At 63.0% G+C, this 24,299-nt stretch overlaps 2 protein-coding genes across 6 annotated transcripts; one reads left to right on the forward strand and one right to left on the reverse strand.

Moving 5' to 3' along the window:
- Positions 1–460: 460 nt before the first annotated feature.
- On the forward strand, positions 461–21,814 carry TPPP (tubulin polymerization promoting protein). Of its 3 annotated transcripts, none has more exons than XM_070774909.1 (4): positions 461–568; positions 13,096–13,404; positions 18,194–18,347; positions 18,456–21,814. In XM_070774909.1, exons 2-4 carry the CDS (start codon positions 13,097–13,099, stop codon positions 18,648–18,650), a joined length of 657 nt encoding a protein of 218 aa, XP_070631010.1. In that variant the 5' UTR covers positions 461–568; position 13,096; the 3' UTR covers positions 18,651–21,814. The 3 variants fall into 3 exon arrangements, with proteins under 3 accessions (XP_070631010.1, XP_070631011.1, XP_070631012.1); XM_070774910.1 differs by having other exon boundaries at positions 474–568; positions 13,093–13,404; XM_070774911.1 differs by lacking the exon at positions 461–568 and adding an exon at positions 2,548–2,841.
- Positions 4,589–15,269, reverse strand: LOC109574965 (uncharacterized). Of its 3 annotated transcripts, XM_070774908.1 has the most exons (3): positions 14,396–15,096; positions 10,194–10,289; positions 4,589–9,285 (listed from the first exon to the last, which is right to left on the reverse strand). In XM_070774908.1, the coding sequence occupies exons 1-3, from the start codon at positions 14,510–14,512 to the stop codon at positions 8,560–8,562; spliced, it is 939 nt and encodes a 312-aa protein (XP_070631009.1). In that variant the 5' UTR covers positions 14,513–15,096; the 3' UTR covers positions 4,589–8,559. The 3 variants fall into 3 exon arrangements, 1 of the variants encoding a protein (XP_070631009.1); XR_011562478.1 differs by lacking the exon at positions 10,194–10,289 and having other exon boundaries at positions 4,589–10,193; positions 14,396–15,269; XR_011562479.1 differs by lacking the exon at positions 14,396–15,096 and having other exon boundaries at positions 9,982–11,078.
- Positions 21,815–24,299: the final 2,485 nt, after the last annotated feature.

The raw sequence follows: 24,299 nt of genomic DNA on the forward strand, positions 1-24,299 counted from the left end.
CCACCGAGGCGCTCACCGCACGCTCCCGCCGTCCCCCAGCTCTCGCAAGGCGCCCCCACTCCCCGCCCCCCTGCACTCGCTCCGTGGGGTCCCAACCCCGCAACCCCGGCCCCCAACGCGGACCCACAGCGTCTCCGCGGAGAGGCTCGCACCCGACTGGCCCCCTAGGGAGGCCGGTCCGCGCGCCCCTCCGTCTCCCAGCGCCCGGGGGCCGGAGGGGCCGGAGGGGCCGCCCCCGCCCGCGGAGCCGTGTGGCCCCGGGGCCCGCGCCGACCCGCCTTGTAAGGCAGAGGCCGAGCGAGGCCGGCCTCGGTGCGTCGGGCGGCCGGGGGGAGGGCCGGGCGGGGCGGCCGGAGCGCGCGGGGCGGGCCGGGGCCGCGTTTCCCAATGAGAGCGCGCGGCGCGCAGGGCGTGGGCCGGGCCGGGCGCGGAAGCGGGGGGCCGGGGGCGGGCCCGGGCCGGGGGCGGGGCCGGCGGCGGGGAGCGGCGGCGCGAGCGCAGGCCGGGCACCGGGTCGCTCGCGGCCGAGTCGCGGAGGCGCTGCCGCTGCGGTCGCCGCATCTCCGAGGTAAGTGGCCGTGGGGCGCTGTCCCGGGGCGCGGGGCGCCTGCTTCTCTAGCCACCTGCACCCGCAGGTCGGGGCGCGCCCCCCGCTCCGCGCGCCGGCCGCGTCCCTTCCCCGAGGCCCCGCGCCCCCCAGCTGCCGGCGCTCGGGCCCCCGCGGCTGCGTCCGGACGCGGGTCTGGGGACGGGCGGCGGGGCGCGGGGGGCACGGGCTGGAGCGGCCGGCGACGCAGAGGACGGGTTTGTAATCGGCCCTCGCTGGGGCGCCCCGGCCTTTCTGCCCGTCGGTGCGCAGAGGACTGAGCACGCCCCTTGCAGCCCCTTCCCCCTCCGGGTCCATCTGCATAAACCGTTCACATGCCCAGGCCCAGGGTGGCGGCTGCCAACGAGACGGCAGGAATTTAGGGCTTGGAGGCTTTGAAATGGAGCCGCTGTCATGCTGCACGGATTTCAGGGCCACAGAAAGGCCCTTTGCGTCCGCGGCCCAGAATGAGCGTGATCTTCTGGCGAGAACACCGCCCCTCTGTGTCGGGCATTGCTGTGCTCTATCGGAGCAGGTGAGTGTGTCAGACCGACACTCTGCGACCCAGAATCCGCCAGAGGGGTGTTATGTTTTCTTATCGCATGTGGGCGCATAACCGTCAATCTAGATAAAGAGGTTGGCGGCCAGTGCGTGCGTTCCACACGCCCCTGGGGACCAGAGCCCCGCCCTTGAAGGAGGATCCGGAGAAACCCTTTATCTGCGGTTTCAGTTATGTAAATGAAGTCTGGAAACGGGGTGGGAAGAAGGGCCCCCTGTGCCTGCCGTGTTGATGGGCGTCTTGTGTTCTCTGAAGACGAGACGCCTTTTAGGATAAGCTGGCTGTGCGGTCACGCGTGTGTGGATTTACTGGCTAATTCATCTGACATTTACGAATGATCAAAGACCTGGCTTCCCAGGCACCCAGCACACATTCTAGGGCTCCCCAGGGCCGGTCTCTCAGGGAGGGGTGCTGGCAGGGCCTCCCCAGAGCCTGGGAGGTGGTCAGTGAACCCTGACCTGAACTCCAAATGCCCTGGGACCACATCCGGGGATGGAGCGATGGGGTGGGGAGGGCGAGCTTGGAGCAGGCAGGAAATGGGGTGGGGCGGGCCGCGGGAGGGGCGCCTTGAGGGGGCCTTCCCCTGGACTCTTGATCCCGGCTCTGGTACGGCCCCTGTTCCAACCTCGCGGTTGGAATCCCAGGGCTCAGGGATAGCAAGGGGGCAAGCCTGTGTTGGTGAATTTCCTGGGAGTATCTGCCAAATGTGACACACACGAGGGTGCGTGTTTTCTTGGGGAAAGGGCCCGTGGCCTTCATGGCTTTCAGAAGGATCTCTCAGGAAGGTGTCATCATTTAAGTACTACATTAAAAAATTCTCCTTCGTTCTGGAATGATGCCGTGAGAGACCAGAGGAAGCCATCTGGGGCCGTGTTCCTATCGCCTGGGCATCGTTTGCCTCATCTTTGCGAATCCTTTGAAGTCGCAATAAATAAACTGTTTTAACTACATACAAGGTTATAGATGCTCACTGTGGGAAATGTGCAAATCACAGGAGAATTTCATAAAGAAAATTAAAATGGCTCATCACTGATTGAGGTTTAAGAGAAAACCGTGAGCAGCCAAAGTGCCCTCGGGGCCGCTTCCGCGTGGCTCCCTTCCCCAGTGGGTAGAGGAACCATTCCCTGCAGAAGAGGCTGAGAATTAAACGCTTCCTCGGGGAGAGGCTTGCTGACTTAGCGCCAGGGCTATTTATAGCTGGTGATGTTGCTGGTGAGGCTGGAGGAGCACTTACAAGAGATGCCATCCGGGGATGTGGGGGCCACGTGGCACCGGGCATCAGGTCCTCCTCGGGCCCCGCCTGGCACCACCCTGGAGCCACTGCAGACCCAGGGTGCGGGGCACTGTGAGGAGCCCACGCGAGCTCACAAGCCAAAGACCAGGCAGGCCGCGGGCGCAGGCAGGAGGAGCGACCGGCATCCAGTCCCGGCCGCTCCATCGACAGGTGTTCCCAGGGCAGGAAGGAGTGGAGCCCTGGTGGGGCCCGCGGGGCCCCGGTGCACTCGCTCACCATCCAGCCCTTCCTGGGAGAGCAGCTTCCTCTCTGGCTGTGGAGGTGGCTGTGGGGTCACAGTCCATGGATCCCCAGAGCTGGCACCCCCGAACCCCAGCATCCTCGCGGGACCTCGGTGTACCAGCTCAGCAGTGCCTCTGTGGGGGGCACGTCCTCTGCGGCATTCACGTGGCTGCTCCTGGGGTGCGTCACCAAGGGGGTGCATCACCAGGGGGTGGGTCACTGGGGGGGGTCACCGGGGGATGCGTCTCTGGCGGGGGGTGTTGCATCGCCAGGGGGTGGGTCACTGGAGTGGGGGGTGCGTCGCCAGGGGGTTGGGTCACTGGGGGGGGGTCACCAGGGGGCCGCGTCGCTGGCAGGGTTGGGGATTGCGTTACCAGGGGGTTGGGTCACTGGGGGGGGTCACCGGGGGGTGCGTCTCTGGCAGGGCGTGTTGTGTCGCCAGGGGGTAGGTCACTGGAGTGGGGGGTGCGTCGCCAGGGGGTTGGGTCACTGGGGGGGGGTGCGTCGCCAGGGGTTGGGTCACTGGGGGGGGGGTCACCAGGGGGCTGCGTCGCTGGCAGGGTGGGGGATTGCGTCGCCAGGGGGTTGGGTCACTGGGGGGGGTGCGTCGCCAGGGGTTGGGTCACTGGGGGGGGATTGCGTCGCCAGGGGGTTGGGTCACTGGGGGGGGTGCGTCGCCAGGGGGTGCAGGTTCTGTGATCTGCAGCCTCCAGGAGAGGTGTGGGGGGGAAGGGAGGGGCTGGGAGAGGACCATGGCAGGGTCAGGAGTGTGCTGTCGCCCCGGCAGGGAAGCAAGACTCCTTGCGGGTTGCAGAGTTGCCCTTTGAGTGTACCAGAACATGCGGCGACATGCAGTGAAGCTCAACCGCAATGTAATGTGTAAGTGTCCAAAGAAGGACCTTCTTGGCTGAGAACACATAAACTGACTCCCACAGGGCGTGAGGGTGATGGGGCTTTTGAGCCTCCAAAGGGCTCCAGCTTTGGCACGGAACGCTTGTGTCTCCTGTGACGTGGGGGCGGGGAGCTCGTTCTCTCGTTCACACCGCTTTCCCTTTTCTTGCTAGATTTGTGGAAAGGAAGGACTGTCCTTTGTCCAAGCCTAGGAGTTAAGAACACCCAGGGCCCTTCCCCCGCTGCACGGCGTCCCTGAGTGTGCCCCTCCTGTCCCATGTGTGCGTGCCCAGCACAGTCCCCTGGCCTGGGCCGAGTTCCCCAGGGTCTCACCCTGTTGCACCCGTGTGTTAGGGGCCAGATGCCCGGTCGCAGGTGAACCCTGGGAGGGCCGCCCCGGCGGGAACGTCACGAAGCCGGACGTCTCACACGCCCTCTGTCTCTGGCCGCCGCGGCCACAGCTCTGAGCCTGAGCAGCCTCCGGGAGCAGGTCCAGGGCTCACTCCGCCCAGCAGCCCTGGGCCCACGCCTCCCGGGGTGCCCTCCTGTCTCCTGCAGGGGCCGGGCTCTGCCTCCTCCGCCCCCTGCCCCTCGTCTAGTCTAACCTCAGCTCAGAGCACGTGCTCTTGCACCGTCAGAGCGTGTCTGTTCTGTGAACACGCCACCGCCGTCTGCTGCTCCGCTGTGCCCCTCGGGCCCTGAGTTGCTTCTGATTTCTGGTTCCTGTGAGTGTGGCCGCCAGGAGCACTCCCTGCTCTGCTCCTTGGGGGACAGGCGAGCATCTGCAGGGCCCCGGGCGCCGCCCCATCGCCAGCAGCGCCGGGTAGGCCATGGCCACCTGCAGGGCGTGTGTCAGAGCCTGTGCTTCAGGCCACGGTGACAGGCCTGGCGCCCAATCCCCCCCGCACCTTGCAGATTCCTCTGGGGTTTCTGGTTGATCCACAGGGCTCTCTCTAGATTCTGGAGACCAGCAGCGTAGGTTGCACTCAGGAGACACCTTGTCCACCCCACAGCCACCTTTTCACTCCTTAAATGATACTTTTGGAGGAACAGAAGCTCCACATTTTAATCTGGGCCTGTTTCAGAATCTTCTGCTTTGGGACAGTGGTTTTGTGTACCACGTACAGTTTTTCCCACGCAAGGACATTGGATGTTCTTAAGCATCACCCACCTGGGGCTTAATGGCCTCGCCTCCTGCTGCCGTCGGCACCTGAGTGAATTCTCGTTTCTCGCCGTGTGTCTAGTCAGTAAGCCTGTCTCCTTTCTTGGAGAACGTTTTCTTCCCTCTTTTCCTGCAGGACCACCTTGCCGTCCACACCGTCTCCACCTTGCGGGTGGGTGGGTAGCTTTCTTATGCCCCGTGGTTTATTCTCTGTTCTAGACCAGGACCACACACCACTTCATTTCCAGAACTTCCCATCAAGTCTCAAAACTGCTGAGCAAATCTTCCACCTGTTCTTCCTCCGAGATGGCTAGTTAATTCACGATCTTTGGCCGTTTCGTTTGCTTTGCATTCAGCTTGTCTCACAACCCAGACCAAAAAAAAAGTGTAGGAAGTTCTGACTGGATTAAGTGAAAGCTGTGGGTGGATCTGGGGATAACGGGCGTCTTTGTGCTCAGACTTAGTCCGTGTTCATGATGCAACTATTCTCTCGGTGACGTGTCGACGGTCCTACACAACTTTTGTTAAATTGATCCCTAGGAAATTGATTTCCTCACATTATTTTAAATGATGTATTTCTAAACACTGTTATTGTCTGGTTTTGCTGCTTCATGGAAATAAAATAGATTTTTGTATGTTCACCATGTAGGCAGGAATCTTGATGAACTTACACTGATTCTGAAAAGTCGCCCAGGACCCCTCCGACGCTGTGCGTGCACAGTCATGGAGACTGCAGCGGTGGCAGGTCCACTTCTGCCTCCCGTGTTTATGCCGCTCTGTCCTTGTCTCACCACACTGAACAGAGGCGAACAGAAGTGGCGACAGCAGGCAGGCATCCTCCCCTTACTCCAGCTTGCAAAGAAACATTTTCAGTATTCACATATTTTTGTAGTTTTTTGTAGGTGCCCATTATCAAGGGCTTCCCTGGTGGCTCAGATGATAAAGAACCCACCTGCAGTGCGGGAGACCGGGGTTCAATCCCTGGGTCGGGAAGATCCCCTGGGGAAGGGAATGGCGACCCACTCCAGTATTCTGGCCTGGAGAATCCCATGGACAGAGGGGCCTGGTGGACTACAGTCCATGGGGCTGTAAGGAGTAGCACATGACTGAGCAAGTAACACACCATCCATTACGAAGTTGAGAAATGTGTTTCCTTTTCTGATTTGCTAAGAATTTTTATGATGAATAAATGCTAAATTCCATCAAATGATTTTCATTTGTGTGTACACCATGTGTCAGTCACTCTCTGCAACCCCATGGGCTGTAGCCCGCCAGGCTCCTCTGTCCATGAAATTCTCCAGGCAAAAGTACCGGAGTGGGCTGCCATTCCCTTCTCTGGAGGATCTTCCCCACTTGGGATCAAACCTGGGTCTCCCTCACTGCAGGTGGATTCTGTATCATCTGGGCCAGTAGGGAAGCCCATGGGCACCACACACACACACGCGCGGTCTGTATACACACGCGTACACAAACATGCACGTCTGCACGCGGCCGTCCGTGTACACTGTGCACACACGCATGTTTGTGTACATGTGTGTACACACGCGTTTACACCACATCTAGGTGTTTTCTTTGGGGGATTTCTGATCCAGGAGTTCTTTAATCTTCCCTGCTGTAAAACTGATCCACTGAGTTCTGAATTTTAGTTGTTAACCTTTTCAGGGCTAGACTCTATGTGTTCTCTTTTCAAAGCCGCTTCCTGCATTCTCACAGCCGCTGTTCTCTTCTGGAATTCCTCATCCCGCCCTTCCTCTTTGCACATGGCATGCACCACCCATTTCTTCTGCACACAGCACATGCTGTTACTTTGAGTTAGTGTCCAGTTGAGTCCAGTATGGAGAGTGGAGCCTCTCGTTTCTGTCTCCGCTTGTCTCTGCAGGCTCTTGGCACTTCCCCTGTTAAGCTCGGCTGTTTCTTTACCGTGTGTGGATACGGTGATCTAAAGATGTCACAGAAATGTCTCTGTCTCCAGTGGGAGTCTCTTCCTCTGGAGTGGGTGTGTCCAGCGGTGTTTGGAGCACCAGCGATCCAGGGCTCCCAAGTCCACGTTGTGAGTTGAGAGGAGCCCACTTGGCGGCCCTTGCTGGCTGCCCGTCCACTCCCGGGCATCCCTCTGTCTGGCAGACCTCGCCTTGCCTTGCCCCCAGCCCTGAGCACGGGGCTGGCCGCTACGGGGCCTCCCTCCCCCGGGGTGAGCCGGGGGCTTCCTGCTCCCCGGGGATGGTGGCCCGGCCTCCACTCCAGTGCCACCTCTCCCCTCTGTGGGGCTTTGAGGCCCGTGGGCCACACTGTCCCCCACCTGCCAGCCAGTCAGGTGTGGGCAGTGGCCCACCCCCCAGCCCTGGGCTTGCCCCTGGCCTGTGCGTGGCCTCCCACTGTCTGTGGCCCCGCCGGGCCCACCCTTGGTGCCATGGTGTCGAGGGATCCTGGTGGTCCCGGGCAGGAGAGGCCTGGCTCTGGGACCAGCTGTGCGGGGCCGTGGTGACTGCCGGGCGCCGCCGTCGGAGAGAGGCCAGGCCGCCCACTGCAGCCACGTTTCTGGAACGACAGGCTTCCTGCCGAGGCCTCTGCCTCTCCCACCGTGCACAGCAGCAGGGGGCCAGAGCCCAGGACGGGCCCGCTGCCAGCTCTGGCCGCCGGGTCTGTGTGCCCGCCTGGCGCTTCACCACTTGGGCCTCCGCAAGCACTTTTCTCTGGGGCAGGGACCCCCTCCCCAGCCCCCTGGTCTCCCCAGTGTGCGAGGATCCAGGGCTGCTGTAACAAATGCCCGTAGGCTTGGCTGCAACAGCGGAAACGTGTCCTCCTTCCGCTCTGGGCCAGAGCCCCGTCCGAGACGAAGCTGGCGCAGGACTGGGCTCCCTCGGGAGGCCCCAGGAGGGTCCCTCCTGCTGCTTCCATCTCCCGGGGTGCCAGGGGCCCCTGGGCTCGGGACCACGAGGCTCCTGTCTCTGCCTCCGTCTGCACACGGCCTCTCCTCTGCGTCTGTGTCTCTTCCCTTCTGTCCTTTGCAAGGACGCCTGTCGCTGGACTTAGGGCCACCCCGGTCCAGAGTGGGCCCATCTAGAGATCCTTGGCTTGATGGCGTCTGCAGGGACCCTTCTTCCAAACAAGGACACCTGACTCATCCTGGCACCAGGTGGGCTGCAGGTGCTGTGTTCTTGGGCTTTGTAAGAAGCAGGCTGATGGCAGAGGCCGGCTCTGGGGCCTGGACACTGGGGCCCGGGTGTGGGTCCTGGGAGGCCAAGGAGTCCCCAGGAGGGAAACCCCCAGCCTTGCAGGGACCCAGTGACCTCTGTCCACATGGGTCTGCTGAGGGCAGGGCTGGTGTCCTGGCCTCTTCCTCCTCCCCTCAGCCCAGCGGCAGCAGCCCCCAGGTTCAGGGGGTGGGGTGGCTCCCACAGCAGGCTTGCTGCAGGAGAGTGGCCCTGGTCCTCGGTGGACGCCTCCCTCAGAAAGACTGCCCACCTACCCCTTTCTTCTCATCCTGGAGACATCACCTCTGACTCCGGGACCCGGACCAGTGTGGCTGTGACCAGGCTGCTCCAAGGGACACCTCGCCCCATGCGGGAGGTCCCCACTTCCAGGGGCCTTTCTGGGCCCCTGGCCTGAAGTGCGTGACGCGGGCCCCGAGTGTCTTCCTTGTCCGACAGTGCAGTCACGCAACCCTCCCTGCCGGGGTCTCTGCAGAGCCTGTGAGAGGCAGGCTGGGGCAGGGGGCTGCGTCCATGCTGAGACTCCAGGCACCATCAGCTCCGCAGGGTGGGTGCCCGCCTGGGGAGGCTCCGCTGACTGGGATGGGTGGTCATTCACGTCGAGTGCTGGGCAGCTGTGGGGTGGTGGCCGTATCATGATTCGAATGTGAACAACGGCCAAGCGGCTGCGAATGGGCTCAAATGAACTCTGAGATAAAGGGCCAAGGCTTCAGGCCCTGGGCAGCCAGCGGGTGTGCAGGCTCGGCTCTGCTGCTCCGGGCTCTTTGCTCGGGGACTGTGCCCTTGCTGGGGGCTGGACCCGGCCCTGGGAGTCGAGCTCTGCTGGGTGGGGGCCGCAGAATAGTGGCGTCCAGTCCCTCGGCTTGGTCTTTGGAATATACTGTCTACCTCCTCCCCCCGCCCGCAAGCTCTTCTGCAGGGGTCCGGCGCCCACACCTGGCGGGGGTCCGGGGAGCGGGCGGGGGTCCTCCCTGGCCCAGCTGACCCGGCGCCCAGCCTCCTCTGCGTGGCTGCAGAGCGAGTGTGCTTGGGGCTCCCGTGAGGACAGCGGGCGTCACACCCCCAGCCTCCCCGCTCCACCATGTCTGCCCTGAGACCAGGCCCCCAGGGGCTGAGCCGGCCAGGGGGCTGAGGTGCCCCGGGAGGTGCCCGCTCACTCTGCACTGCCTCCGCTCCATCCGCCCGCTGCACAGGGCCTCTGGGTTCCCTCTGTGTGTCCAGCGGTGTCTGGCGTGGGGCCTTCTGTGGCTCGGCCTCCATGGGGCCGAGATCAGGTGCCCTTAGCAGACGGTCAGCCTGGCCGGCGTCTGGCACTCTGTCGAGGTCCAAGCTCAGCCCACTTGTCAGAGGCTCAGGGACCTGCAGTTTCCAGGGCCCATGCAGTTCTTACACAGATGCTAGTCAGCAGGACCCTGGGCCTGGGGGTCACGCTGGCTGGCCTGGCCGTGGCCCAGGGACTCGGGCTCCCGGCCCGGCAGGAGGGTGCTGCCCGTGACCCGGCTCGTGGGGGCGGCCGGCTGCCAGCTACCCTGAGGAACCGACAGGAGCCTCCAGGGCTTGGGTTCCCTCCCGGCCCAGCTCCCACTCCTGAGCGTCTTCTTGGGACGCGGCCCCCAGTGTGGTCACTCAGCGGGGCGGGGGCCCCCAGCTCTTCAAGTAGGGGCTGCGATGCCGGCCCGACAGCCCAGCCTGGTGACCTGGCAGAGCCTGAGAGGGGTCCAGGCACCATGGTTCCTGGACCACGGCCCCAGCTCCCCCGCGTTGCCAGCCCGGCTCGCTGGGTATGAGGTGGGAGAATCACAAAGCTTGTAGTTGGGGTGTCCTGAAGCCTGAAGGCCCCTCGCCTACTTGGGGCTGGTCGGCCCTGGGTTTTGCAGAGGAGGACCTCACACAGCCCCCGGGGAGGTGCTGGGAGCTTGAGGGGTGGGGGGCGGAGGGTCCCCTGTGCAGGTCCGAGCTCCAGACATGTGCATCCTGCCCCTCTGCACACCAGCCTAGACCCCTCTCCAGCGACGCTTGTCCCCCGCCCAGGGAGGCTGGGTCATCTGGGCATACCTGGCACCCACGGGAGGCAGTGCATCTGGGGTGCACCGAGACTTCGGGCCCAGAGCACACCAAGGGGTGGGAGGGGCCTGGGCTGAAGGCAGCTGGCTTCCCAGGGCAGGATGCTCCATCCTATCAGGAAGTGCCTGCAGGCTGGGGTGTAGACCCCTTCAGGATGAGGGGCTGAAAGCTGAGGGAGCCAAGGAGCGGAGGTGTGTTCATACCTGCAAAAGAAGGAATCCACATTCCATCTTCACTCTCAGCTCAGATCTGCCTTCTGCTCCAGCAAGGAGAACCAGGAGAGGCCGAGTTGACGCTGCCTTTGAAACAACACCTGGTCAAGCTCACAGACACACCTGGTTCCGCTCACAGACGCACCTGGTCCCGCTCACAGACGCACCTGGTCCACCTCACAGGCACACCTGGTCCCGCTCACAGACACACCTGGTCCCGCTCACAGACACACCTGGTCCTGCTCACAGGCGCACCTGGTCCAGCTCACAGGCATACCTGGTCCACCCGGCACACCTGGTCCCGCTCACAGACACACCTGGTCCAGCTCACAGGCACACCTGGTCCCGCTCACAGACACACCTGGTCCCGCTCACAGGCACACCTGGTCCCGCTCACAGACACACCTGGTCCCGCTCACAGACACACCTGGTCCTGCTCACAGGCGCGCCTGGTCCAGCTCACAGGCATACCTGGTCCACCCGGCACACCTGGTCCCGCTCACAGACACACCTGGTCCAGCTCACAGGCACACCTGGTCCCGCTCACAGACACACCTGGTCCAGCTCACAGGCACACCTGGTCCCGCTCACAGACACACCTGGTCCCGCTCACAGACACACCTGGTCCAGCTCACAGGCACACCTGGTCCAGCTCACAGACGCACCTGGTCCCGCTCACAGACGCACCTGGTCCACCTCACAGGCACACCTGGTCCCGCTCACAGACACACCTGGTCCCGCTCACAGACACACCTGGTCCTGCTCACAGGCGCGCCTGGTCCAGCTCACAGGCATACCTGGTCCACCCGGCACACCTGGTCCCGCTCACAGACACACCTGGTCCAGCTCACAGGCACACCTGGTCCCGCTCACAGACACACCTGGTCCAGCTCACAGGCACACCTGGTCCCGCTCACAGACACACCTGGTCCTGCTCACAGACACACCTGGTCCCGCTCACAGACACACCTGGTCCCGCTCACAGACACTTGGCCCTGTTGCAGGCACATCACTATCATGGATCCCCGGCCCTCCTGGCTGGGACACTGTGCTGAAGTCACGCAGAGGCGGTGGCTGTGGTGTATAAGCATCTGTCTTGTGAGACCTTTTCTATAGGTGCTGCTTCAGGCGCCCGTCTTAAGGGCATTGCCAGGCAGAGTCGTTCTGGACATACAGCTCCTCCTCATTTCCCTCTCCCGAGGCCTCTGGGGTCTGCGGGCCGCAGCAGGGCCGGCCGGGCCACCTCAGGCGGCTGCCTCCAGGTCCCCTGCCCGCCCACCTGTCCTCCCACCCCCAGCCCTGGTCCACACCAGGACCAGCTGCTGAGAAGCCTCCCTTGCAAACAGGGACAGAGCCTGCCGGGCATCCTGCCTGTAGGCACTCACCTGCTCTGCATCCGTCGGATGCGACACGGGCTGTGTGATTTCTGCTCTCCCACCCAGCCCGGCTTCTTCCCAGAACACCTTGGGGTCACTAAGGAGTCCCCTTGGAGAGCTTCCCACCCGCACACAGGGTCTGACTCCGGTTTTTTTTTGTTTATTTTTGGCTGTGCTGGGTCTTTATGGCTGTGTGCTGACCCCTCATTGTGGTAGCTCGTCTTCTTTCCTTATGGCTTCCAGGCTCCAGGCACCCTGGCTCAGAACCTGTGCTGCTCGGGCTTAGCTGCTCTGCGGTGGGTGGGACCTTCCCGGACTAGGAACCGAACTTGGGTCCCCTGCACTGGCAGGCAGATCCTTAACCACTGGACCTCCAGGGAAGTCCTGACTCCTGTTCTTTTTGTTAAAGTAATTTTCAGGTTATTAAGATACTGTGTGCTCACGGTGAATGTGGAGCTCTGGATGGAGAGCTTGGCTCTGGGGCTCACGGCCGCATCCACAGCCGTGTCCACCCGGCCCCGAGCCCTGGGCCCGGGGCCTCCCGCACCAGTGACGGGGCCTCCGGCGTGTCTCGAGCTGTGCCGACCTTTCTCTTCGGGGAACTCGTAGGTCCTGAGTTCAGCCGGGCCTGGCGGGGACTCCTGCCTGGCCGGGCGCTGCTTTCTGTGCTCTGACTCAGACCTGAGGGTTTTCTGTGGGTTCGGCCATGAGCAAGCTAGCTGTCCACGGCTCTGGGTGCCCAGCTGGCCTCTGTGCTTGGGCCGCATCCTGCCTTCTCTCCACTCGCTGACCTGCTGGTTCTCCAGAGGCCGCTGCTCCTCCCGGGGCTGGGCTCTCGGGTCCTACTCTAGCCACTGGCCATGCCTCTGGGGGTGTCAATGCTCAGCTCCGGGCCCCCCAAAGCTGCTGGAGGTGGAGGTGTCTCAGCCTCACAGGGACCCAGGCCCAGCCTTGGGGATTCGCTGGGCTCCGGACCCCGTCAGCCGTCCCCCCAACATGGGGCCTCCACCCTGGGCCTGGGCGCAGCTGTGCTCAGCCCTTGGGGTCCCCCAGACGCCTGCCCTCACCTGGGGCCCCCTCTGCCCCCAGCACTCAGCTTGGCCACCCGGGTGAGGGGTACCCTGGTCAGCAGGCCAGGCCCTGAGGTGGGGGCAGTTGTGTGACTGCTCTGGATCCTCGCCACAAGGACCATGTCACCCCACCGGTGCCCAGAGGGGTGTTGCTCGGGGAGCCCCCAGAGCAGTAGCTGGAGGGGAAGGTGAGGGGGTTCTGGAGTGGTCCTGCACCCCCTGGGCTGCTGGCTGCATGCTCCCCCCGTGGCTGGGGCTGGGACCTTGGGGACAGGTGGACAGGGTGCCAGGGCCGGAGGGGCTGGGCTGTGTCTGCAGCAGACGCAGGACACTGTGTCCCCCATGGTTGCGAAGTCGCTTCTGGGCAGGGCTGCTGTCCGTGGGTGCCAGGGGGTCTCACACAGCCACCCACAAAGCAGGTGACCTCTCCTCTCTTCCTCCCAGCAGCATGGCTGACAGCAGGCCCAAGCCCGCCAACAAGACGCCCCCCAAGTCCCCGGGGGAGCCCGCCAAGGACAAGGCAGCCAAAAGGCTGTCGCTCGAGGCGGAAGGGGCCGGCGAGGGGGCGGCCGCGGCGGGCGCAGAGCTCAGCGCCCTGGAGGAGGCCTTCCGGAAGTTCGCGGTGCACGGGGACGCCCGGGCGTCGGGCCGGGAGATGCACGGCAAGAACTGGTCCAAGCTGTGCCGGGACTGCCAGGTGATCGACGGCCGGAGCGTGACCGTCACTGACGTGGACATCGTCTTCAGCAAGATCAAGTGCGTGCCGGCCCCGCCTGGGGCTGTCGGGGGTGGGGGGCTGGGTCCCTCGGGCGGGGCCGGGGGCTCGGGTGGGGGCAGTCACAGCCGGCTGCGGGGGCCCGAGGGTCTCGCGTAGGTGAGTCCTGCCTGCGGGAGCTGGCGGGGCTGGGGCTGGGTCCCTCGGGCGGGGCCAGGGGCTTGGGTGGGGCCCCGAGGGTCTCATGAGGGTGAGTCCTGCCTGCGGGCCCTGTGGGCGGAGCCAGAGCCACACCCATGGGGCAGTGGGGCGGGGCCAGGGGCCTGGGCCGGGCGAGGGTCTCGCGAGGGTGAGTCCTGCCTGCGGGGCCTGGCGCGGGTGGCAGCCGGAGGTAGGCGTCCGTGGTGCGGCTCCTCAGCTCTGGGGGGCGTTCCCGTGTGAGGAAGGGCAGGGGTAATGAACAGTGGCCTCTGCATGCGTGTCCACGTGTGTCCACACGCGTGAGCACCTCAAGGCGTCAGCGCGCCCCTCCCCCTCTCTTGGCCGCCACACCCGGGACCACACCCGAGAAAAGCACCCGCTGCATCACACACGTGTGCACATGTACGCACACGTAGAGCTCAGGGCTCCACTCCCTGATCAGGGCTCACCTGGAGGACAAGCAATTTGGACAGGCCCGGAGACTCCGTGTGCAGGACGCGTGGGCAGTGGGGGGACACAGGCCCTCCTGCCCCAGGAAGGGTGGCCCCTTCTGGCCCCAGCCCCACTCCAGAGGGCAGGATGCCAGCTGCTCAAACATGCAGGCCACCCCAGCCCCCCGGCTGCCCGGACCCCAGGATCGCTGCCTCAGCTTGCGGGGTGCTGGCCGTCTGGGGGCACGGGCCCAGCGAGGGTCATGATCAAGACACAGTTAAGAGCAGCCTGTGGCTCCTTCCCGCTGCCCTCCTGAACCTAGACTCCCCGTGGGGTCCCTGTGACCTGTTCCGGGGGCGGACCCCCCCAGACCTCCTGGGTATGGAGTGAGGGACCCACCCTCACGCTCTTGTCCTGGGGAGAGGCGGGCGGTGCTCCGGGTAGGGTCCTGCAGGACAGGCCGGGGCCCCCTGGTGCCCAGGTCTGCGGAGCGTGGTGCGGCGTGGACGTGTGCATGCTGGTTGAGGGTCCCCAGGTGGTGGCCCCGGCAGAGGCGGCCGGGCTCGTGGGAGCCTCGGCTGCGGACTCAGAGCCTCGGGGGCTGATGGCGACGGCTGTTTCTGTTTGGGGTGGTTGCCATGGCTCGGTGGCCCTGCCGCGCCGGTATCTGCAGCCTCTGTTTGGGCCTGTCGCCGTGGCAGCGCTTGTTTGTTTTGATGTTACTATGTGTTAAGTTTTAAACAAACTTCTTGCCGCTCTTCCCTAGGCCTTGATCGAAAACTATTGTTTCTGAGACGGGGCTCCCCACCCCCATCCCTGCTCCGCTGCCCCAGGGCCAGAGGAGTGAGCGCAGGACACCATTCCCACGAGCACATCGGGGGTCCATGGGCCGCAGGGTCCCTGTGTGTGTGCCCAGGTGGGGCAGGCAGGGATGGGGGGCTTCCCCTCCTGGCCCCCACTCACAGCTTTCTGGACAATGGTCACGTTCCCCGTGATTCCGGAGCCTTGTCTGGGCTGGTTGGGACGGCGCGGGCCGGGGCGGGGCGGGGACTGTCCGAAGCCTGGAGCTTGGCGCATCCACGGGGCCTGAGGGAGCAGGTGGGGTGGGCTGAGCTCCTGGGACGAGGTGTCAGGCTGCCCCTGCGTCCAGGCTGGTAGGGACGCCGCCCCTAGGTCCTGCTTCCAGCTTTGGTGTTGCGGTCTCACAGGGTCCGGGGGTCCCTCTCCTGGCCCCCCGAGGCCGTGCAGGCATCCAGCAGAGCCTGGCCTGGCTTGCTGCGGCCCTCCTGGTGCATCTGCAGAGCCTGGGCCCGGGGCGGGGGGCCGGCCGGCATCCCAGAGCTGTGTGTGAGCAGCGTCGCCCTCGGGGCCCAGGCCCAGGCCGGGGTGAGGCCAGAAGGCGGCCCGCAGAGGGGAGCCGGGCAAAGAGCAGGGGCCAGTGTCTGGCGCCACTTTTGTGGCAGCCTGCATGTCTGCTGCGGTCCAGTCCCCCAGGGCCCCCCCCCCAGCCTGGGCCTGCTGGGGGTCAGGTCCCACCTCCTGCTCTCTGGATGGGTCGCCGTGTCCGGCTCCTGCAGGTCAGGGGCGTCCGGAGTTGGCTTCTTCCAGCCCCGCATGGGGCAGGTTATAGTCCAGGGCGGGTTGGGGGCGCCCTTGTGTCGTCCTGGGACGTGTTGGCCAAAGTCCAGGGCCCTTCATGATGCTGGCCCTGGAGGCACAGACCTCTGTCCTCGGAGGGCTGGCTGGCCCCCCGCCAGGATCCCTGGCCACCAGGCGTCCCTGGGTGACCTGCCCTGGGCCTGCAGGCCCAGGAGTGCAGCGCCCAGGGAGCTCAGCGCGGGGGCCACGTGTGCACCCAGTGACCCCGTTACCGCTGGGCCAGCGTCCCCACAGGACAACAGCCTCTGACCCAGGTGCCAGGCGGGAGAAGAGGGGTCTGCTATGGGGACCCTCTCATCTCTGTGCTCTGCAGAACAGGCGCCCTGTGTCTGCGCAGCTGTGTCAAGTAACCAGGCGTCTCCGGAGAAGAGCTGGCATTGTCACTGGAGAGCTCCCCGGGGACTGCTCTCAGTGGCGGGCCACGGGCCCCTGGGGAAGCTCCCTGCTGGTCCCGACCAGGCCCCGAACTCTGTGGGGCAGTCACGGTGGGGACGCCTGCCCCGCCTGGTGCGGCAGGCAGGTCAGCCCTGGGCCCCGCGTCCACACGATCTGAATGTGGCCTCTGACGGAGGCCCAGGCGGTCGTCCCTCCACCCCGGCCAAGTGACTCACGCTGGTGGCGCCTGGCGCCGTGGTGCGGGGAGGGCTGTGTGCCCCCCGGCTGGACACTGGGCTGCCAGTTGGGCCTGGAGCCTGTGAATAGAGACAGGCTCGCCTTTGACGGCCCGGGACAAACAAGCGGGACCCCGTGGCCGTGGAGGGTCATCCCCCAGCTGGGACAGCAGGTTCCCTGCCCATGGCAGGGCCGGGCGCATGGCCTCAGAGTGGCCATGCAGGGCGGCGGGGCTTCCAGGGGTGGGCGCAACCCACGACCTGGACGTCCAGTCTCACGAGGCCTCCTTCCACTGTTGCCCTGACCTCGGCATAGTTGGTCAGCGTGTCCCATGTCCTCAGGCTCACGTGTCAAATGTGAGTCCCCGTGTGTGCCGGGGATGTCCTGAGGTGTGTCTGTCCATCGTCGCCGAGCTGCTTGAGTTCTGGTGACTGAACAGGTCCGTGAACAGGAGGGTGAGCAAGTGGGCCAGGAGGGGTCACGGGGCTGTGTGGGCCGCCGGCCTCCCAGGGCCGCCGCGCCCCGCTGTGCGCTCATCCGGCCTTCACGGCAGCTGTGCCAGCGGGTGGGTGCCACACCAGGCCACGCTGGGATGCCCTCTCACTCCCCTCACGCCCAGCAGCATGGAACGTCCTTCTTGGGCTGGTTTGCAACTGGTAGACCTTGGACAAAGTGCCCGGTTCAAATATTTTGCCCAACTTTTTACCTTGTGTTTTCTTCTTCTTGTTATTTGCGTATTCAGACATGAATACTTTAGTGAACTTTCTCCAGTCTGTGGCTTGTCTTTTGCTTCTCTGAACAGTATCTTTTTGAAGAGCATGGTTTTAAAAGTTTTGGTCAAGTCCAATTCATTTTTTTTTTTCCTGGATTGTTTTTTGGGGGCTGTTTCTAAGAAGATCTCTGCCTAAGACAGGGTCACAAAGATTTGCACCTGGATGGTCTCTCACAAGGCAGCCAGTTCAGGCACTGTGACAAGCTCAGGACTGTGGTCCAGTTACTACTGTGGGTGGTGTGGGGCCAGCCCAGGTCTGCTCCTCTGCACACGGCCCACCGGTCGCTGTGGCTCTGTTTGCTGAAAAGACAGTATGTGACCACTCACTGCCTTTGTGACCTTGTTGAAATCCTGTGCTCCCCATCTCTGACGCCGTCCTGCGGCTGCTGTGGCCAGTGGCGACGTGGGCGTGGCGCCTTCCACCCAGGGTGCCCTCCAGCCAGGACCCCGGGCACCGCAGCCATGCTGCCGCTGGAGTCCTGGGCTCCTGCAGGCGGCCTCTCTCATCCCAGGCGCGTCCCCCACCTTCTCTTGCTGTAAAACACTGAAGCCCTCACTGAACGGATTAGCTGGGGGAGATCTGCTCCAGGGAGCAGAACTGTTTACCAGTTAAGATTCTCAGAGATGGAGAGCCAGTTCAGGCATCTTGAAGTTGGGAGGATGACCCGCCAGGTCCGGCCGCCAGGGGCTGTGTCTTCATGGAGAGCTGCTCCCAGGCCCCTGGTCAGGCCCGGACGTGGGGAGGCGGACCCCAATCCTGTCCTTGGGGGACGGTGCCTCCATGCAGGCTGGGGGCCCCAGGCGGGACTGAGATGCCCTCCACACCGTAGGGGGCGACGTGCTTCCCACCCTCTCTGTGCGGGTCTGTCTCCCACGGAGGCCGCACGCTCGCCTGCTTTAGAACTAGATGAAGCTGTGTTTTGATGTCCAGTCTTTCATAAATGATGTGCTTTCTTTAAGCTTCTCTCCAAGACAATTTATATTTGCTGCCGTTGCCAATGGCAACCAACTGCTGGGTGCAAATGCTGCAGACTGAGGTGGGGGAGGGGCAGGCTCACTCTGGGCTCTGCAGCGGAGGTGGGGGTCCCCGATGTCACGGGGCCTGGGGCAGGGTGGGGGTCCCTGGGCGCCCCCTGAGACTCCACTCCCTGCAGGGGCAAGTCCTGCAGGACCATCACGTTTGAGCAGTTCAAGGAGGCGCTGGAGGAGCTCGCCAAGAAGAGATTCAAAGACAAGAGCGCGGAGGAGGCTGTCAGGGAGGTGCACAAGCTCATCGAGGGCAAGGCCCCCATCATCTCGGGGGTGACGGTGAGTGCCCCGGGCGGGCAGGCGGGACAGGTGTGGGTCCCCACGCGGGTGGCCCGTCTGTGGTCTGGGGCCCAGGCTGACCTCCCCCACGTCCCTGCTGTCTTGCAGAAAGCCATCTCCTCGCCCACTGTGTCACGGCTCACGGACACCAGCAAGTTCACGGGCTCCCACAAGGAGCGCTTTGACCCGTCAGGCAGGGGCAAGGGCCGGGCGGGCCGCGTGGACCTCGTGGATGAGTCGGGCTACGTGCCGGGCTACAAGCACGCGGGCACCTATGACCAGAAGGTGCAGGGGGGCAAGTAGCCGGCGGGCCTCCCGTCCCTGGGCCCTCACCACCTCCACTTCGTTACATTCCTGTGCTCACCGGCAGAACTCGGACCTGGGGCTGGGTGGCCGCGGAGCCCCCCGCCTCCCTCTTGCCCAGCCCTCGTGCCCCCTGGACCCCAGCTTTGGCCCCTGAACTCACCTTTCCTAACACACATGCTTCGTCCCTGCCAGGAATTAGACGGCCTTTTCCAAAGTGTCTCCCAGAACCAGACCACACCGGCCACTGGCTTGCAGCAAAGGGGTGTCCAAAGGAGCTGGTGGACAGGCCCCGTCGGGTCTGTGCTGACGACGGCGCTGACCTGCAGCCCCAGTGACGCGGAGGAGCCCAGTCAGGGCCCCATGGGGCCCAGAAGGCACCGTGCAGGCAGGGGAGGTGGCACACGCACGCGCGCACACACACGTACCCACACGCTGTGCACGCACACACATGCTATGCACACACAGGCTGCACACACGCACATGTGCGCACACGCTGCACACACATGCACGCCCATGGACCAAGGCTGTGCTAAGGGTGGGCACTGAGCTGAGGGCTGCTGTGCAAAGGAAGGAGCCTGCTCCGTCGACTAAACTGACTTGAAGTGTGAAGTTATAGGGTTCTAAAACTAAGGGCAATTCATTTCATTTCGCTTTTCTGAGAAGAAATAAGAAATGGTTATTAGAGTTTGCTCTCAGAACGGCTCAGGGAAGACCCAGAATAGCCTGTCTCTGGGCCTCTCTCCCACAACCCCTGTGCCTCAAGTCCTGGGCCAAGAAGACTCCTGGGCTCAAGGCTGCGGGGGGCTGGCTGCCCCCTCCCTCCCCGTCCAGCTGGCCGCTGCAGCCTCTGCGAGTGGCCCCCTCGTCCACCACTGCCCAGGAAAGGAGAAACCGCAGGGCGAGACCAGCCCAAGGAGGGCCTGAGCGGCCAGCGTCTGCGTTTGGGGTCTCCGAGAGGCCAGAGGCGGGGCCTCCTGTCACACTGGCTCCTTGGCAACATGTCCTTTGGTGTGAACACAGCCGCAGCCTGGCACGTGACCCACTGGGCCCCAGGGTCCTGGTGTCAGTCTTGGGAAAGTCCATGGCGGCCCCTGGAGAGTGCCTCCTGGAGCCCAGCGCTCTGCCACTGTCCGTCCTGTGTCCAGGGCAGTGGGCTGCCTGGGGCACCCCTCCCTGGACGCACGGCCGGCCCACAGCACAGGTAGCTGCGAGAAGGCCAGCACTGCCACGCGCACTGGTCCCTGCTGGACCTGGAGGCCCTGCCCACCAGAGAGGGACTCAGGCTAGCGCTGGACACGCTGGGCTTCCGTGGGCAGCTTCATTCTAAGCCCCTGACATCTCACTGTAGAAACATCTGGGAAGTGAGAGATGGAACACAGGAGTCCGGAAGCACTTGGAGGACAGGGTCACTGCCATCTGGGAAGTCTCCAACTTGGGGAAACAAGGCTGCCCGGCCAGGCCCTCACTCCACTGCCAGGAAGCCGAAGGCTGGGGGGCAGGCGGGCAGGACACTGGCCCCCGCCCTGGGCTGTTTTCCTCTCATAGGCGGCTGTCAGGTGGGGAAACGTGTCCCACAGCCCCCAGGGCTGGCCTGCAGGGCAGCACCCCTGCTGCGGGAGACCAGTTCCCCCGGTCGCGGGGGCCCCGCCCCTGGGCCAGGGAAGGTCAGTGCACGGTGGCCACCCAGGCCCGGCCCAGCCCCGCGCTCTTGGGCTCCTGAGGCGTCTAGAGGCATCCGGCCGGGTCTCGTGTGTCCCTGGCCCGGCTGAGGTTCCCTTCCCTAAGTGCAGTTCTGGGAACGCACCTCCAGCTCAGGGCAGGGCGATCGGAGGTCCCAGGCCTGCCGGCCCTGTAACTCAGCACGGACACGGATCCCACACTCAGCACAGATGCTGCAGACACAGGCAGGTGTGCGTCTTGCTGCATGTTCTCTGCAACACCCGCTCGCTTCTGCTAACCGTGGTCAACTAGAAATTACATGTCTGTGAGCCAAGGGAACTGCACAACAAGCCCGCTGGGGCACGGGGATGTGGTCGGGGCACTCCTTGTGGAGGGCGCCCAGCCAGGCCCGCAGCGCGCACGCGAGCACCACTGCCCCCGTATTTATTTCTATTTAACGCTGTAGGAGAAGCAACCGGGCAACAGTCAGGTCGCCAAAACTGAAGCTGAAACCACGTATGTTTAAAATATTAAAGGAAGAGGTCTATATTTGTACTGGAGTATTTTTACACCTTGAGTATCCTCAGTCTTAAGGTTCAAGCAGGTGGAAACCGGTCGGGAAGAGGCAGGTGGGGGCTTGGGCCGTCCACACTCCAGGGGCCGCCAGCTCAGGGCAGGCCGAGGCGGCCCCTCGAGGCCTGGGGACGGAGGCTTTGCGGGAAGCCCAGCAGCCTGCGGTCAGGGGGCCTCTGTGGCCGTGCGGGCGGAGGGAGGCGAGGCGCAGGCACAAGACCCACGGTCACCGGGAAGGCCGCCGGTGCGGACCCCCCAGGACCCAGCGGCGCGGACCCCACTGTCACCTGTCCCCAGGGCACAGGGTGCCGACTAGGCCACACTGTGAAGTGGCGAGGCCGTCCTCAGAGCTCTGACCCCGAGCAGCCTCCCTCCAGACCGACTACTGACCGCTCTGGGGCTCCGCAGCTCAGTGGTGTGGCCTCGCCTGGGGAGGGAGGGGGCTGCCCCGCACTCGGGGGTGCTTCCGCTAACGCTCTCGTCCCCACACCAAGCCAAACAACAAGGAAACGCACATAACTCAGACTTGAAAGGGATCATAGGCTACTGGTTTGTACTAAGTCTTTTCAGGAAAGGGAAATAAATGTACATAGAGATGCGGTCTATTTTTGCACTGTTTTCTTACTGTGAGGGAGTGATGAGAGCGTTGCCTGGTCAGTGTGCTGGGGCAAGCAGTGGGCGGCAGCATGGAACCCGGGCTCAGAGCTGCTCTCCAGGAGCTCCGGGGGCGTCTGGGGGACTCAGAGCTGCTCTCCAGGAGCTCCAGGGGCGTCTGGGGCAGGCATGGTGTTCCACTGGAGCTGCTGTCCGAGGCCTGCTCGCAAACCTGTGGTGAAAGCTCGTTGTCTGTCTGCATACCTCCTCGTGTGCTCCCTGTTGTTAACATTGTGTCCGGTTGGTAAAGTGACAAATAAAGGTGTTGAATCATGGCTGTGGTCCTACAGCTGCGCCGTGTGTGCGGGCGTCACATGGGGCCACAGCAGCACGGACTGCCCCGCAGGGCCCGCGGCTCACAGCAGCGCCTGCCGCAGGCCAGGCGCGAGGCGGGGAGTGGGGTCTGGACACAAATCACAGCACAAACGCCTGCAGCAGCCCCGGACGCGGCTGATGGCGCCCTCAGGAATGACATAAAGGGCGTTTTTGTATCGAAATGGGGGGGGGGGGGGGGCGGTCTCCAGCCAGTAGGTGAGAAAGGAGATTCCAAATGCAGAAGGCGAGGACAGAAGGCAAGTCTGAGCCCTAAAGGGGGAAGTGGGGTGAAGAGTGAACGGTAAATAACCACAAACAGCGACCGTGCCTGGTTACACAGAAGACGTCACTGAGGCTCGAGCGCTGTGTGAGCCGGAGGGAGCCCCAGGGAGCCACATGCTCAGAGCTCGTGTGTGGCGTCAGCCATGCTGATCAAACATATGAGCATGCTGTGATGCCCCCCACGCCGGGAACAGGGCACACAGCGTCCACACTTGCAGAGGTGGGAATGTGAACGACAGAAAACTATCCAAAAACAGCAACACCAGACAGGAAAGATCACACGAGAAGAAGCAGCAGCGCAGAATGAGACACGATTCAAACTAAAACTTATCAATTACACCGGCTGATAAAGCGACTGAAACGCATCAGAGTGGGCCGTGGCACAGCCCAGCTCGGGAGGATGCAGGAGCGAGCGGGGCCCCTGCCCACGGCCAGGCTCGCCAGGGTCTCGGTCAGGGACCGGAGGAGCCCCCGGCCCTGCTGGGGCCGCTCGGTCACTGGCTGGGGCACAGGCAGCAGCACGCATGTAAGGAAAGGTTTATAGGACAAGGGAGAAAAATCGTATGATCATCCCAAAGCGTGAGAAGAGTGTCTTATTAATAAAATTCATCCATTCACGATGACAAATTCTTAGCAAACCAACAACAGAAGGAGCAAGGTCAAAATATCTATTTCAAATTTGTCAGAGAAATGGTGAAAGCCCCCCTTGATTCTGTATCAAGACAGGCGCCCTCTACGGCCACACATAATCCACACTGCACCAGGTGAGCCCGCCGGCATGGAAAGGCAAAACTCGGAGAAAGACCAAAACGAACGCATACAGTAAAACCCAGAGTGACAGCATGGAACAGAGAAGAGCCATTTCTCACGGAGCTACAACTGTCCTAGGAAGGTCAGTACACCTACAGGAAAATTGGTAAGAATCTAACAAGACTGCTGAGTATAAAATTAATATACCAAAAAATCAATTATATTTCCATATAATGAAACAAACACATTTTAAAAATATATCTTTTAGATATGGCATCACAAAATAAGAAAAACCTAGGAATAAACAAGAGGTAGATAAGACCCCCACCGAGAAAAGTACAGAACTGTAATGAGAGGAGATCTGGTCAGTGGACACAGACCCTAGACTCATGGCCTCTAAGACCCAATCTTACCTGTGACAAGGCAGTCTCAGACAAAACCCCAACTGAACCAGCTGATTCTAAAGTTCATGAAATTCAAAGGGTCACAAGTAGCGCAAATGTCCTGAGAGCGGACGGGAAGCCCTGACCTGTGGCTGTGGCGCTGCTCAGGGATGGACAGGACAGTGTGGGAAGCAGACACAGAAACTACTCTGACCGAGCGGCCGTGCGAGTGATGACGCTGGGCAACTGGACCTATGTGGAGGGACCCTGGAGCTGGGCTGCTAACCCGCACACATGCACGCAGTCAGCTCCGGGGGAACATGTGTCTAAAACTCAAAACAGACAGAGCTGTGCACTCTTTTAAAAGATCCACGCAATGTGTTACGATAACCACAAACAAAAATCATCATGGAAAAGACTGATAATGTCATTAATTGCCTCCTATTCAATTTTCTCTTCCTCAAAAGACACCATTAAAATGTGAAAAGACTAGAAAGAGCTATTTGCAAACATATTCCACAAAGTACTAGTATCCAGAATTATAAATAACTCCTACAAATAAGTAGGAAACAGACCCTCCTGTAAGAAAACAGAAGGCTTGAAGAGGCCCTCTGGAAACCCAGGTGCTCGCCCAGGGACAGGGCGGAGGTGGGGAGCAGGGTGCGGGCTCTGGGAGGAGGCAGGGCGCAGGGTGCGGGGCTCTGGGAGGGAGGCGGGGCGCAGGATGGCCTCTGTGAGTGAGGCGGGGCGCAGGGGTGCGGACTCTGGGAGGGAGGCGGGCGCAGGGGTGCGGACTCTGGGAGGGAGGTGGGGCGCAGGATGGCCTCTGGCAGGGAGGTGGGGCGCAGGGGTGCGGGCTCTGGGACTGAGGCGGGGCGCAGGGGTGCGGGGCTCTGGCAGGGAGGCCGGGCGCAGGGACGCTGGCCTCTGGCAGGGAGGCGGGCTCGGGAAGCTGCCAGTGGGAGCAGGGCCGGCAGTGCCCCCAGACCCGTTGGCAGGCGTGTTAGCTGCCTCAGCACCAGTTTCCCCG

The sequence above is a fragment of the Bos indicus genome, chromosome 20 (genome assembly GCF_029378745.1).
Source record: "Bos indicus isolate NIAB-ARS_2022 breed Sahiwal x Tharparkar chromosome 20, NIAB-ARS_B.indTharparkar_mat_pri_1.0, whole genome shotgun sequence".
Lineage (NCBI taxonomy): Eukaryota > Metazoa > Chordata > Mammalia > Artiodactyla > Bovidae > Bos > Bos indicus.